Source organism: Rhinoderma darwinii, chromosome 2 (genome assembly GCF_050947455.1).
Source record: "Rhinoderma darwinii isolate aRhiDar2 chromosome 2, aRhiDar2.hap1, whole genome shotgun sequence".
Classification (NCBI taxonomy): domain Eukaryota; kingdom Metazoa; phylum Chordata; class Amphibia; order Anura; family Rhinodermatidae; genus Rhinoderma; species Rhinoderma darwinii.
In genome coordinates, this window is record NC_134688.1 from 129,684,834 (window position 1) to 129,701,591 (window position 16,758).

Consider the following 16,758-nt stretch of genomic DNA (forward strand, 5'->3'; position numbering starts at 1 on the left):
TCACAGGACCAGAACAATGACGATACCAGTAGCACCGGTTTCGTTGTACGACTATTGACAACTTTATTTTGTTTCTACGAGATGTTTATGGGTTTACTGTAAAAAATAGCGCACATCAATGCTCACGTATTTGCGTGCGGCAAAACCGCAGCGTAATACAGTATCAGCACAGTCCATGAGATTCCAGGAAATCTCATGTACACGCTGCAGTATTTTTCTGCACGTAAATTGACCTGCGGTGTTGATCTCTAAATCCGCAGCATGTTAATTTATGGTGTTTTGGCTTGCAAATTGTATCTGCCTAGTGCTGAGGAAAATTGCACCAAAACCCACAGCATGAAAATGCACAAAAAAAACCCAAATGTAAAAACCGTATCGAAAAAGGCACGATTAGGTGCGGTTTTTACCTGCGAATTTCCTGCGGTTTTGGTGCGTATTTTCCACAGCAAAATACTCAACGTGTGTATGTAGCCTTACAGAGCCTCCAACACAGATGTGAACCGGGCCTTATCCTGTTACTTGTCCCTTAAATTAAGCAGCAGGTCCTGTCTTCAAATGGCCAGCTTCATGGTATAAACTCAATAAACAGCCCTTTTATTTGTCCACCTGTATAGGTTAGAGACATGACAAGTAACGCTCCGTGAAAGTGACATCTGCTGATCTGAACCAGATATGGGAGAATGATTTCCCTCCTCCCATATACACAGTCGTTGTTGCCATGGGTAAAAGGGGCAATTTATCCGTTACAAAAAGGGATGATTATTGACTTTCGGGCCAAGTATTTCTCAAACAGCGCAGCTTGTGAACTGTTCGCGTGCTTCTGTGGTGAAAATGTATCGTGAGTGGACAAATGGCACCATTGGGAATAACCGACGTGAGGAGTACCACGTGCCATTTATGTGAGAGGTGAACGTCTGCTACGAAGGTGCGCGAGGGCCGAACAACACGCTACAGTGGAGCAGCTCACTGTGAAAGTCAACTAGTAGGCTACCAGACGTGTGTCTAAAACAGTTCAGCGAACCCTACTGCGTATGGGCATACGAAGCAGACGGATAGTCACTGCACCTATGTTAACAAATATGCATAGAAAAAAAGGCTTCAATTTGCACGGCATTATCGGAATTGGACCACTGGTGATTGTCAAAGGGTTGCCTTCTCCGATGAGTCACGTTTTCTGCTTCATCGAACGGATAGACGTTGGCGTGTCATATGAGAAACATCAGAGAACAAACACCCTGCAACCATTGCTGGAAGATCACAAGCTGCTGGCGGCAGCATTCTGGTCTGGGGAATATTTTCATGGCATTCTCTGGGCCCACGCATCCATGTGGGAGGCACTCTGAACCGATATGCGTATGAATCCATCGTTGCAGATCACGTCCACCCATACATGCTGTTTCTCTTTACTCGGGCTGATGGAATCTTCCAGCAAGACAATGCAACATGTCATGGCTAGAAGTGTCCGACAGCAGTTGGAAGAGCATAACTAAGGCTTTCAAGTACTGGCCCCCTAATTTGCCAGACTTGACTTGAGCATCTGTGGGACCACCTCAATAGTCTGGTTTGCTCTATGGATCCTCCCCCGCGCACCCTCCAGCAAATGTGGGATGCACTGCAGTCCGCATGGCTCCAGACACCTGAGAAAACCTACCGGCACCTTTATTGAGTCACTCCCAGCTCGTCTAGCTGCTGTCTCTGCTGCACACGGCGGTTAGGGTATGTTCACACGATTAACAAAATACGTCTGAAAATACGGAGCGGTTTTCAAGGGAAAACAGCTCCTGATTTTCAGACGTTTTTTGAGCAACTCGCGTTTTTCACTGCGTTTTTACAGCCGTTTTTGGAGCTGTTTTCAATAGTCTATGAGAAAACGGCTCCAAAAACGTCCAAAGAAGTGTCCTGCACTTCTTTTGACGAGCCGTCATTTTACGTGCCGTATTTTGACAGCGACGTGTAAAATGACAGCTCGTCTGCACAGAACATCGTAAGACCCATTGCAATCAATGGGCAGATGTTTGCCAACGTATTGGAGCCGTCTTTTCAGGTGTAATTCGAGGCATAAAAAACGCCTCCATTACGTCTGAAAAGAGGTCGTGTGCACATACCCTTACTCTAGATAATAGCTGGTGGTCAAAATAATGTGACTTGACTGTGTATATGGAGGTGAAGGGGCAAATACTGGTATGGACAGAAGACCCAAATAGAGAAGAATAGTTTTAAATTTGGTGCCAGTGATAATGCATATTGAAGATGGAATTTAGCCATAACATATTTAACCCCTTAAGCTCTGTCACCAGATTATAAGTGCCCTATCTCCTACATAATCTGATCGGCTCTGTAATGTAGATAACAGCAGTGGTTTTTATTTTGGGAAACTATCATTTTAAAGCAAGTTATGAGCAATTTTCGATTTATGCTAATTAGTTTCTTAATAGACAACTGGGCGTGTTTTTACTTTTTACCAACTGGGCGTTGTGGAGAGAAGTGTATGACGCTGACCAATCAGTGACCAATCCGCATCAGACACTTCTCATTGTTCCAGCCCAGTGTAATTGTGCAGTGAAAGAAGCTGGGCTGGAACAATGAGAAGTGTATGACGCTGATTGGTCAGCGTCATACACTTCTCTCCACAACGCCCAGTTGGTAAAAAGTAAAAACACCCCCAGTTGTCTATTATGCAACTAATTAGCATAAATCTAAAATGGGTCATAACTTGCTCAAAAATGATTGTTTTTCAAAATAAAAACCACTGCTGTTCTCTACATTACAGGGCCAATCAGATTATGTAGGAGATAGAGCACCTATAATCTGGTGACCGAGCCTCTTTAAAGAGGACCGGTCGCTGTCCCATAAGTTGAACTGGTTTTCTGACCTGAATAGCGCGGTTTCCCTGATTCCAACGCTTTTTTTTTTTTTTTTTTTCTGGACGACCAGTTCCCAGAGAGATGACCCACTGTTGTCAGCTCTCTATTTGGTAATTTGCTGTAGTTAGCCAACGGGGTGGAGCTAGCTTCCCTGCCTCTGATGCTCACCAATCCGTTTGAGACAGCTTGGGGGTAGTCCACGTCCTGTTGGGTAACTACATCAAATTAGCATAGAGGGAGTCAACACCACAGTGGGCCTTATCTCTTAGATCTGGGGTGTCCAGGAAAAAAACAAACAAAAAACGCTATGCGAACAGGGAGACAGCGCTATTCAGGTTAGTAAACCAGTTCAACTCCTATGAACTGGTGACTGGCCCTATTTAAAGACGGAGACCGTTTTGGTATTGAGGGGACACTGAATTTTAGCATTCTGATAGCCCTAACATACGTAAATGAGGACTTGTTTTTTTTCTTTTTTGGGATGAGTTGATTGCTAATCTTTTATACATTTTGGGGGGTGGAGTAATGCAAAGAAGCAAAAGAAAAACCCAAACCATTTTGCTATGTTTTTTTTTCTTTGTGCACCTATGGCTAGGCATTGCCTAATAGGCAACTACATATGGCACTCATAGGGATGCGGGTCGTTGATAGGAAGACAAAGGAAAGCTTTTTTTTTTTTGGTTGCTTTAATGCTGCGGTAACTATTGACCGTGCAATCGAAGGGGTTAAGTGGCCTGGTTGAAAGCTATCTCCAATCTCAACCGTTGTCACGGGAAGCCGGCTGTCGATCACATTCGTCTTCTCGTGGGTGATGGCATGGGCACAGTGTCTGTGCCAGTGTAATCATTATGCCATATATTTACAGTCCTTAACAGCAGACTTCCAGCACTGTAAGTGCACGGCGCCATTGGGGTTAGAGGCTCTGTCACCAGATTATAAATGCCCTATCACCTGGTTTTTATTTTGAAAAACTATCATTTTTTAGCAAGTTATGAGCAATTTTAAATTTATGCTAATGAGTTTCTTAAAGACCAACTGGGCGTGTTTTTACTTTTGACCAAGTGGGTGTTGTAAAGAAGTGTATGAGGCTGACCAATCAGTATCATACACTTCTCATTGTTCCAGCCCAGCATGATCCACAGCACAGTGTGATTGTGCAGTGACAGAAGCTGGGCTGCAACAATGAGAAGTGTATGACGCTGATTGGTCACTGATTGGTCAGCGTCATACACTCCTCTGTATATGAAAAAACCCTGCCTGACCAACTGTTTTTTCTGTCCCTCACCAATTCTTGCCAGTACCCTTACAGTACACGATTGAGTCTCCATAGTTATGTCAGTACACATCAGCAACATCACAGGTGCTGTCTTTATGAGGGATAGTTTTCCTAATACTGCATATCTGCTGGGATCCCTGTCCGACTTTGGCAAGCAGTATATGGATGTGGCATGTATCGATATACCAGGATTGTCCGACAAACCTTCTTTTCGGAGGCACAATAATGACTTGCTGCAATTCAGGAGCCTCATTCATGGAAACGTGCTGAGTGTTAACATTTTTTAGATGTAAGCCCTAATGTAGCTGTGCCCATATTACCAGGAACCCTCTTGGTCATAAGCTGTACTGTATACATAAGACAGTACTGTACTCTCAGATGGTTTCCAAGAACTAGTGTCGGAACGGAGTTGTGCCATATATTGCGAGTCCTTTAACTCTTCCAGATCCCTTTACTCCACTAACAGGAACTTTTACATGTAAACCGCCAACCAGCAGCCATTTGCGTGTGACTATCTCTTAAAGAGGCTCTGTCACCAGATTCTCAAATCCCTATCTCCTATTGCATGTGATCGGCGCTGCAATGTAGATAACAGTAACGTGTTTACCTCGTAATCTCGCGAGATTACGAGTGGCTTGCTGCAATCTCACAGAAAAGATTCAGAAGTGTCAGGATTCTGAATACACATGACGTCCAGGCTGGATTTCATGTGTTTTCATTATCAGGACACTTGTGTATCTGGCTGCACATCGTTCTAGTAAGAACGCTGTGCTGCTTGTAAATGAATGGAGAGGAGTGTATGATGCTGACTGGTCACGGATTGGTCAGCGTCATACACATAAACACGCCCAGTTAAAAACACAATACACGCCCAGTTGGACATAACGAAAAAAAAACGTCCAGTTGTCCATTTCATTTGCATATATATAAAATAGCTCATAACTTGGCCAAAAATTAACGTTTTTAAAAAAAAAAAAAAAACGTTACTGTTATCTACATTGCAGTGCCGATCACATGCTATAGGAGATAGGGATTTGAGAATCTGGTGACAGAGCCTCCTTAATAAGCCAATCTCTGCAGTCAGACGTAATCACTAGAAACGTCTTTTAGCCAGGAGCGATCTATGAAAGATGTGTGGATATGGTTACAGAACTTGGGACATTTGGGAGGGACTGGAGCCACACAAAAAAAAATGCCTGTGAGTCATATTGAGCTCTTGAGTCACACTAGTTATATTCTAATGCACTTTATAGAAGTATTTTTGGGGTTATTGTGCATTTACAGAAATGATTAGAGATCAGGCTGCCGGAATCTGTAGTAGTTACATTACAAGTCTCGGTTATGAAGATTAATAATAAAGAGAAGAGGAATGCCTATGCTCTGCTTGCTGGTGAGTTCACCCTATGTGCCCTCATGTACGGTGTGTCTAATATCAGACAATTCCCACGGCTTCCAGGTGTTTAACATTTTTTTAATTGAACAGTATATTTGACTTTCTTGAAAATGCCTTTGTAAGATTTGCCATCGCAGCATGGGAATAGTGCTATAGTATTTAGCTGGCATTAAACGAAACCTTCAGCAGAAAGACTATAGCCTAATTCACACTTGCATATTTGAGTATCCGTAGCCTTTTCTGTATAGGTCCTGAACATGGAGACAATGTGACCAGGTTTAGGTCAAATGCACATGTTGCGTATTACGTGCGGTAAAACCGCGGCGTAATACAGTACCAGCAAAGTCAATGAGATTTCCAGAAATCTCCTCTCCACGCTGCGTTTTTTTTCTACGTGTAAATTGACCCGTGGATGCGTATTTCCAGGACTGCATCTTGTCAGTTTCTTGGGATTACGCTTGCGAATTCTATCTCCCAAATTCTCAAGAAATACGCAGCGAAACCCGCAGCATGAAAACGCAGCTATTGACCCAGCAAAGCTTAAAAACTGCCTGTGTGTTGCTGCGGTTTTGATGTGTATTTTTCGCAGCAGAATGCTCAACATGTGCAAGTAGCCTTAGAATGCCTTCACGCATACCGTTTTGCTGCGTTATTTGATAGGAAAAAAATTTTTCAAAATCATTTGTCATTTAAATAAAAATTACAAAAAAATGGAACCTTGGGGTACGTATCCATAAGAACCCGATCTGGTATACTACTTTTTTTTTTTTTATGAATGGGACAGCGTAGTCTACTACACGATTTAATACTGAGGCATCTCGCCAAAAAACGTATGCTGCAGAGTTTGTTTTTAACATGGAAATATATGGGCGACGTATAGCTTATACAGTGGCGTAAATCCTACAGACACATTGCTCCAATGTACACTTTCAGTGTGTGTGTAGACCCTTCATTTCATATACATAGGGTCAGTTACAAGAAGACACTCTCCTTTATTAGGTATTCCCATCTTAAACATTTATGGAATATTGACAGAATACGCTATAAATGCCTAATGGGTTGAGGTCCCGCCTGTAGCGTGTTTCAGTGTGCCTGCTGTTGTTGTACTGTATCTTTCCTATAACTGCATGGTTAATAATGTGATTTGTGTACTAGGAGGGTCCTTGATCGCACACCCACACGTTCTACAAACAGACTGACTTCATTATAGACTCATCGTGTAACTAGATGACAACCCTGGTTCAGGCATTTCCAGTGAACAAGTAAAAACTAAAGGCGGTTCATGTGAATTGTGCAATACGGGAGTACAATCTGTCCAGAATGCTGGGACGTGTTGGTTAGGGAAGCTTGTTTACTGAATAAAAAGTAGGAGAAGATCTCATTCATGTGGAAGAATCTGAAAAAAATCCTTCTTATGGCTCCCTATGAACTCCGAGGCAGATGGAGATAGAGTAGGTTCCTGTAGAAGCCTATGGGTGGCATGTTACGGCTGTTTAATTCTGAGGTTGTATGGAGATGTTGTGCCCTATGATCATAGATAGACTTATCCTTCTCGCCAATCTTGAATGATAAAGCTTCTCCTTCTATATAGTCGGTGATGGCGGATCTGTTCCTGTGGAGCAGAAAACCGTAGTCTGTGACAATCAGTTACGCGTTTTCCTTCATTAGCCTGGATTTAAGGATGGGGATTGAGATTTTGCTTTTGGTGGTGACTCACTAGTGTATCCGAGTAACACGTTTCACCATGTAGTTCAACAAAGCTGGATTTACACACAGATTTCGGACCAATCAGAACAATTTTCTTTATCTGTAAGATCGATCTCAGTGACTGTTTACACACACACACACACACACACACACGTTTTTTTTTTTAATTATAAAGCCATCCCTGTCTTGTCTCTGAGATGTCTTTCAGATTCTTGTCCTGTTTACAAGCTAAAGTCATTGTCATAATGGTGATTGGCAGACAAAGAGGTTTCTGGCAGATGAGACAGATTTCTAGCAGATCAATTGGCCATTTGAAGCCCTTTTAACGGGCTGATGATCAGGGGAACAGAACGCTTATTCCTGATCATCGGCCCGTGCAAAAGGGCCCAACGAACAAACACTCGTTTGCCGGCTGATCGCATCTTTTTATGTGGCAGTAAAAATCATTGTTGGTGCAAACTGTAAATGGAGCTAAACAAGTGCCGACAGGCGAGCTATATCATCGATCAACACTCATTTACTGACAAATCAGCCAGTCTTAAAGGACCCTTAGGTTTCCCTTACATATAGCAGTAGTGTGCTGTGCGGCCATGAACCCACATGTTTTGCAATGCGCTTTTGGACCAGGTTGTACAGGTGAGTCATGTTGATTCTTGACTTCATTGCGCACTGCTGCCATGTGTATGGCCACCCTTACCAATTTAGACTGAAATTGGTCTGATTGGATAGAAATGTAATAGAAATTTGTATGTGTAACGGCATGCTAAAGGTGGTCATACACATTTAACTGTGGATCGATTTTCATTTCTGCCAACCCCCCCCCCCCCCATAAACATGCATGCTCGACTGCAAAAAACCAAGGCCTTTAAATAGCGAAGTGGTTATAATAATAAAAAAGTTCATATCTGATGAAATACGGGGAGGCAAAACCGGGAACATTCTTGTGGTCCTTCGATTAGGCGGGTAAAGGGGTTGTCTGATTTAGAAACCCTATTTTTAAATACACTATTCTGGCATTCTGAGTTAATAGAGCGGAGTCGCTTATTCGTAGTCTCCACAAGTTAGCACAGAAACCACAAAGAGCGCTTCTAGCTGTAGGGGACCCAGTTGGTTCATGCGTTACACGGACAGCCCATGAATTTCAGTAGAATCTATGTAATGCTTAATTTACTTTGTGGTTAAATACGGTTTCCCTGCAAAGGGATCTCCGCAGCAGGGCAGTTTGCGAGCAGCTTTCTTTCAGGGGGATCATTTCCCCAGACGGCACATTGTGCAATAGTGATTTTAAAAATAGTTCTCTCTGTTTCATATAGCGGGTTGAAGCATCTAAAATGAGTTGTGTAAATCTCCATAAGTGGACATGGCTAGAGAAAACTGCCACCAGAAATGTATGGCCACAGAAAGCTGTCACGACTGGTCTTGTGGGCAAAAATTCCTCGTTGTGAAAAATTTCCGTGCGTATATTCCGCAGATGAGGCAAACCTACATCACGTTTCCAAAGTTTAATTTAGTAAGAGGTTGTGTGGTTGTTTTTTTTTTTGTTTTCTTTTTAATTTAAGTACATTGTGCTCTAGCCCCTGAGACAAATGAAGGGTTAATTTGCCCTCTAGGCCGGCCTGTGAGAGAGGACCCGGTCATAGTACGGCTGTTTCCATTCTACCGCTCTGTCTTGAGCTGTGTCTGGGGTGGAGTGGTTGCGGTGTGCAGATCTTTGCATGTTCTCTTTTGCCGTGACGTGGTCATCGCGGTTTCCTTCCTGTAGTTCACAAGCCTGTTCTTCTGATAAGCATAGCTAAAATGTAGACGAGAGCTTCAAAATGTCAGGGGAGAAATGCAGGGAATGCATCTATTTTCTGCTGCTTGTTGACGTTCTTTTATGTGAGCATTTCTGTTTTCTATCCATTTATTCACTTTTTGATACTCCTTCCATGCAACGTAGAATAGCTTTGTACAAATTCTGTCGTTTCATTTGCAAGAAATCATCATTTCCTAGTAAGAGGTAACACAAGTCTATCTGTTCATGTTCTAGCAGGTCACAGCGGACAGAATAGAACAGGATTGATACCGTTTTTATTTTTTCTCTGGTTTATTTTGGATGACCTATGTATCGTCATGGCAAATATCATTTCTTGTATTTAGATTTCATTATTTATTTTCGCATTACATGGGCTGGTTGGATCACGGGTCTTGTTAAATGTAACTTTTTAATTTTATTATTTTCATTTTGCAGGTCCTGACGTCCTAATGAAAAAAACAGCGTAAAAAAACCCCATTACTTGTGAAACGATAAAGAAAAACAGATCACCTGGAACTTCATCATCTGGAATATTTGTGTGAATGACTGAACCTGAAGAAGCACTTTAAAGGCCTGGATTTGCCTAAATACTTGGTTCATTCCAAGAGTGGTAGGAAGGGGATGCACTAGGATGGCTACCGCCGTGCAACCAAATGAGCTGGTGTTCGAGTTTGCAAGCAACATCATGGCGGATGAACACCAGGTAGGTGGCAAGTTGTGTTAGTTGTATACAGCATAAAATATCATCCGCATCACACGTGTTCCATATTCGATGTCTCCCTTCTATGTGAATAATATGTCATACATGCTTATAAGGAGAACATGTTGTACTGCGCTACTACACAAGTGCAGGTCATGAAATAAGAGGACCTGTCAGCAGCAATAAGGTACCTATTTGATTTAAAAAAACCAAAACATTTAGCACCTTAAGTAAAAAAATAATTTAGTAAATACAGGTCATTAAGAAATGTTTAAAAAACCTCACTATATGACCTGGTTTCGTAATGAAGAGTCAGGTCCAAACTTCCAAGTCAGTAACTGCTCTATTTATGTGGTAGATGGCGCTCTTTTAGACAGTGAGCAAGATCTCGTGATAACCGGTGAAATCTCGGGTTCCGAGCCCGTAAACCTCCTTAGGGAATTGAGGGAGGATGCCAGGGGCGCCAAACTCGGAAGTTCGGACCCGACTCTCTTGTGGAGATTTTGGTCATTTGCATAATGAAACATGTATAATAAGGCTGTGTTTTTTTCTGGGTTGTTGTTATTTTTACATGACATGTATTTACTAAAATATTATTTTCTTAGGAGACGAATGTTTTATAAATAATAGAGTTACCCTATTGCTGCTGATAGGTTTTCTTTAAAGGGGTTATCCAGGTTTTTAAAATTGATGGCCTATCCTTCGGACTGGCCACTAATATTAGACTGATGGGGGTCCATCATTGGGACAGTGGTGCAATACCTTGCTCAGCCGCTACAAATAGAACGGCGCATGCAAGTACAAATGAGAAGGAGAGCCATGTAAACAATGAGGCTGTAGCCCCTTCAACAGCTGATTGATTGGCTGAGAGTCGAACCCCCACTGATCTAATATTAATCGCCTATCCGAAGGATAGGCCATCAATTTTAAAAACCAAACATTTTGTTCAATGGCAGTTACAGAAACAGTCGAGCAGCGCTTGTTTCTGGAACTCCCATCGAACAGAATGACAAGAGCGGCGTGTACGCGCGACCCTTTCTCCACTAGTTCCTGTCTTGATTCTGCGGCCAGCAACTGCCGCACCAGGCGAGACAGGTGTCTGGGGACCCCAGTTCTTTATATAGATGTGGTCCTAGAGCTGGGACCCGGATCTATCAGACATTCAGTTTTTTGCTGTGATCTTGCAGACTAGAAGAGCGCTCTTTCCTCCAGGCCTCCTCCATCTTTGGCTGGGGAGCCTGGTATCCGCAATGTGCATTATAAATAATACAGGTACCCTATTGAAACCAGAAGATCAGGGTAAGAGTCGGGGCTTATTGACTATAATGGTCACCCGTTAGCTGGGAAATGATGAAGGAGCTGAAGCACGTTCAATGCCAAGGCAATAATTACACCTGGAATAGGGGAGTCTTATATGCTTGTTGTTTTCGTTGACTTTATGTAATAGGGCAACTCTGGTTCTATACCCTTTTTTTCAGCATTTTTGTGTAAAATATTTCCCTGCCATTTTTACAAAAAACGCTGCAAAACTTGCAGAGGAAATGCCACTTGTGAACATACCCTTAGTCCTAGTTCATACAGCGTTTTTGCAGGCAGAAAAAAATCTGCCTCAAAATTTCTGAAGGAATTTTGAGGCAGATTTTGACCTGCCTGCGCTTATTTACTGCAGTTTTCGCAACGTCTTTTCCCCGCGGTCATCAATGAAAAACGCCACAAAAACAAACGCTCTGAAACGAGTGCGGCGGGTTTTTTCTGCCTCCCATTGATTTCAATGGGAGGTCAGAGACGGAACTGCGGCGAGAAAGGACATGCCGTTTTTTCCCCGTGCGAGCGGCTAAAGTCTGTCCGGGAAGAAAAAACGCCTCTGCCTCCCATTCAAATCAATGGGGGGAGATTTTGGCCGTTTTTTGGCGAACTAGGCCTTACATTGTTTTCCAGCTTTTCCTAGGTTCCTGAAAGGCAAATCGTGCGATAGCATAGCAGATTTATCAGCAAGGAAGGGGGATTCATTTACAAAGATTTAGGATTTCCTATTCTGGTGCAGTCGCACATCGAATTCTTGCTTTGTATTGTAAAACTTTACAATGTACTGCAAGCCTATGGGAAAACTATTCTGCGACGCAAAGATTAGAGAAATTTGTCTGAGTTGCGATATATATATTTCATAGGCATACATTGTAGTTTCCGCAATTCATGTTTACGCTGCAGAAATACAAGGCACATACACCATGTGGGAGAGCACCCCTACGGCTCCACATGGTTTTGTTACCCAGCTCTCCTGGGTCCCTAAATGGCAAATATGCCTAGCTATGGCACAATTTGGGAACGAGACTGAGGGTTTATTTAGTTAGATTTAGTATTCATCAGTCTGTTACATCTCCACGTGGTTTGTTACCCAGCTTTCCTGGGGCCCTGAATGGCACATCTGCCTAGCTATGCTACCAGTGTGGAGAATTTCACTACATAACTTAGCAGACTTGACAATGACAGCTTTACAGGCATTCTTACCCAGCCTTTCCAGGCTCCTGAATATCAAATCTGACTAGCTTTGATATGAGAGTTGGGGATTCAGTAATGCATAACTAGGCAGACCTGGCATTCTACAGTCTGGGAAAGCTGGGTAACCACCTTCTCGGGGTTGTGATGTATGACATATTGTTGAGGATATACTACATAGCCATTTTAGTCTTCAGCATACTTCCACATTAGTTGTTACCCAGCTTTCCAAAGATCCTGAAAGGTATATCTGCCTAATTAGAAAGTGACATAGGAAAGAATCTATCACTGCATAACTATGTAGATTTGCCAATCAGCAGTTAAGGAAAGTGCAGTAATTTTACCTGTACAGCAATGGAGGCTCCAATTGGCTTTGTAAAACACTACTGTCCTGAAGATTATATTATATTAGTACTGTGCAAAGTTTTAGGCAGTTGTGGAAAAATGCTGCAAAGTCAGAATTCTTACAAAAATAGAAGTGTTACTAGTTTTGTTTTCTTTAATCAATTAACAAATTATAGAGTGAATGAACAGAAGAGAAATCTAAATCAAATCAATATTTGGTGTGACCACCCTTTGCCTTCAAAACAGCATCTTCTAGGTACACTTGCACAAAGTTATAGATTTTGTAGGAGTATAGTCAAGTGTATTATTAACCAATTATACCAGGTGATAATGATCATAATTTTCATATGTAGGTTGAAACACAGTCATTAACTGTAACAGAAACCACTGTGTAGGTGGCTTAGAGAGGCTCTGTAACCACATTATAAGTGGCCTATCTTGTACATGATGTGATCGGCGCTGTAATGTAGATTACAGCAGTTTTTTTTATTTTATTTAGAAAAACGATCATTTTTGACGGAGTTATTACCTATTTTAGCTTTATGCTAATGAGTTTCTTAATGGACAACTGGGCGTGCAGCAGGACTACGAAATAGAGGCAGATACTTATCCATCATGCAATACCATCAGGGAGGCATCTGATTGGCTCCAAATTTATTCTGCAGCAGGACTACGACCCCAAACATACAGCCAATGTCATTAAGAACTATCTTCACTGCCAGGGCTCCTTGTTCTTCTTTACACTGATGATCTGGCCCCAACAAAGCCCTGATCTCAACATCATCGAGTCTGTCTGGGATTACATGAAGAGACCGAAGGATTTGAGGAAGCCTACATCCACAGAAGATCTGTCGCTAGTTCTCCAAGATGTTTGGAACAACCTCCCTGCCTAGTTCCTTCAAATACTGTGTGCAAGTGTATCTATAAAAAAAATAAAATTATTCAAGGCAAAGGGTGATCACACCAAATATTGATTTTTATTTATTTCTCTTCTGTTTATTCACTTTGCATTTTGTTAATTGATAAAAAAGAAAGAGCACGCTAGATAGATAGATATATATATTTAGTATTGGGACAATGGTACATGTGTGCTTCTTCTGTCCCTGTATCGGTAAGATTTCTTCTACAACAAAAATGCCTTTTGTTGTGCCACTGTAAATCTCCATGCACACGACCGTAGTTTATTCAGAATTACGAATAATGTCTGAACCCAGTAATTTCTATAGCCAACGGACACCTTTCCGTATATTTACGGATTTGCAAGGGGTTGGGATATGTTGGTGACATCGTTTGTAGCCTCCCTTTTTTTTTTTTTTTGCAGATCCATAAATACGGATGCACTATGGACCGTATTTGTGGACAGAGTGACAGATATGCGGATGACTACGGATCCATATTTGTGGACAGTAAAGAACACTACGATCGCGTGCATGGGGCCTTAGTCACTGAGGTAGAGCCAGCTGGTGCCACATTGTGTGTACTGGTGCTGTAACCACATCTCTTTACTACTACTTCTACTACTGGTAACTTAGAAGATTCATTTCAACAAAATGGCCACACTCCCTGTGTAGACAAAAGTATGCACCCTAAACTACCAGGCTAATGTGCACTAGCATTAGGGGGGAGAAAAAATGGCTGTATACAATGCTTGTCAATTTTATTTATTTTTTAAAAAATATTTTGGTGTTCTAGGAGAAAATAAGGAGTTAGAAACATTAGGGTATTATGTGAAGTTTGTTTTTTTTGTTCCCTTTTTCTTATTTTGGATTCTATATTCCGTGTTTCTTTAAACCGCTTCGCAAATGATGATTTGTGTGTATGAAAGATGACTTTTTATCAATTGTAAGGCTCTGCTGATGTGTCGGAGGCTCCGTGCATTGCTATTTTTTTCTGGCAAAGTGACAGAATACATTAAAGTCAATGGGTTCCGCCGTGCGCGGTTTCCATCATTCAAAAGATCTGGTGCTTTTGTTTTTCTGTACTATGACAACAGAAAAATGGGAAAAACTAATGCAGATGTGAACATAGCCTAAGCTAAAGTTTTATCGTTGATCGTTTTGTGCTTTTACACTGGCAATTATGAAAAGTTTACAAATGGATAACTGATATGAGTAAACAGGCCGCAATACCGTGAGACCAGTGTTCAGGAGGCAGCAGGGGTAAAGAGGATAGGAGAGAACCTTGAATGGGGTCTACATTCTGAGCTATATGCTAATGGGAGGTGGGCCAAGGCCCCCAGTAGGGTATCAATTGGAGGCAGTTTGGAACTGATCGTTACATAGGCAAAGAAGGGAAAAATCCGGTTGTAGAAACTAGATAAGAAGTATTGACAACTTTTTCATGGTGGACAATACAAAAATGTGCAGGTCATCTATGTCAGTGGAAGTTCAAGTAAAAGTCCATCAAAAGATTGTCAGACTGACTGCGATCTCCCATAAACATGCTCAGATCAGCCAAGCATGCATGTTCATGACATAGGGAATGGGGGATAAACAGCTGTCAGGTACCATTAGCCATGTGTAACCCTCAGGTGAACAAAGTACACTTCAAGGGACAATCGGGCTGTACCCAGACACATAATCTATTGTCTATGGCCAGATTTAGTCTCCGATCAAGACTGGCCCTAATGTGGGCTGCTTTACTAAAGAAACGTTTGCACAGGAAAACGACCCGATGTGTTATTTCATTGTTTGTTTATTTATGGCAATGTTTGCGTACCTGTTCAGTGAAGCATAATATCTCACCTAAGGAAGTCAATAACCGTTGCAAAATGTCCTGTACTAAAGGTCCCGGGCTGTGCAATCGAGCGCCGATCAATGAGACCGCTCGTTGATCGGCGCTTGTTTGCTCCGGTCACTAGGAGCTATGTATGGGGATGAGCACTCGTTACTCCGATCACTCGTCCCTATACGTTATTATGTTGGCAGCGCGTCTCGGGGAGATGTGCTTCTGACCGATAATATTTAACTTTTTAAAAACGATACGATCAGCAGATGAACGAGCTCGTTCATCTGCTGATCACTGCTCTGTTTACAGGGCAATTATTGGCATGAGCTCATCCGTATAACACAGATCTGTAGTACAGCCAGGTGCATAAATCCTGAAAGAGGCTCTGTCACCAGATTATAAGTGCCCTATGTCCTACATAATCTAATAGGCGCTGTAATGTAGATAACAGCAGTGTTTTTTTTTTAAAAACTATCCTTTTTGAGCAAGTTATGAGCAATTTTAGATTTATTCTAATTAGTTTCTTAATAGACAACTGGGCGTGTTTTTACTTTTTACCAACTGGGTGTTGTAAATACCACCTTTTATTTTAGGGAGATTATTGATGCCTGTGTTTGATTGGCCAACTTTAACAGGCAATTTGAGGTTACGCGAGCGTCATGTGATGTGTGAATCTTATCTGACTTGGTGATCGGAGCCATCATTGTAGCCTGTTACTGCAATGGGAAAATTACCACATAGTCACAGATTGTCTTCGATCACCCGCTAATTCCACGCTCCAGCATGATTCCTTTGATCTTAGTGCTTTCTTGGGGACCAAACACAAATACTGAATTCTAGGCAAAAAGCTGGACAACAGTAGGTACATTATTGCAGAAAGTTAGTAGATACAAGAGCCATGATGCACAGATCTGTGGTCAATTTCACACCGGTGTCATGGTAAGATTTCTGAAGAAATGCTTCTTATTGCTTGTCATTTTTTCACATTTTTTTTTCTACCTTTTATCTAGGCACCCTGATGTCTATAGTTACAAATCATTTGGCTATGTAGTCAATTCAGATGTCTGCATACAAAGGAACAAGGGAGACGCCTCCTAAAGATGTTTTACAGTAAACAGATAAAGCAGTGACTGATCCGCCTTGTGACCAAGGGCAATATGTAATCTGTACCTCTAGACACACCCAAGACCCCGTCCCATACCCCCACCGTTATTGCTGAGCCTTTGTTGTCCTGCGGCACTCGGGTGATTAGTTTACGTCATCCGTCAGTGGACTGATCCTGACGTGTAATGATTCACTAGTCTGTACAAAGGACTGCCAAGTCGTCGTTTCCCACAGCATACACATAGATTGTAGTTCCCTAGCAGAGCAGTGTCCAGTGTACTCATTGTCATGTAAAGCAGCTGGACATACACATCAGATAGGCCGTCTGTGCTCTGTCAGTCATATGGTGCA

General features: G+C 42.0%; 1 protein-coding gene across 3 annotated transcripts in view; it reads left to right on the top strand.

The window, feature by feature from the left end:
• ELF1 (E74 like ETS transcription factor 1) overlaps nt 1-16,758 on the top strand; it is a 130,373-nt gene that overhangs the window by 98,249 nt on the left and 15,366 nt on the right. For 2 of the 3 annotated variants that reach the window (XM_075852295.1, XM_075852296.1), the window contains 2 exons: nt 9,471-9,738; nt 13,898-14,026. In XM_075852295.1, the coding sequence (XP_075708410.1) occupies nt 9,667-9,738; nt 13,898-14,026 (201 nt within the window). In that variant the 5' untranslated portion in view covers nt 9,471-9,666. The remainder of the gene's footprint in view (nt 1-9,470; nt 9,739-13,897; nt 14,027-16,758) is intronic. The other variant, XM_075852297.1, reaches the window with a different exon arrangement.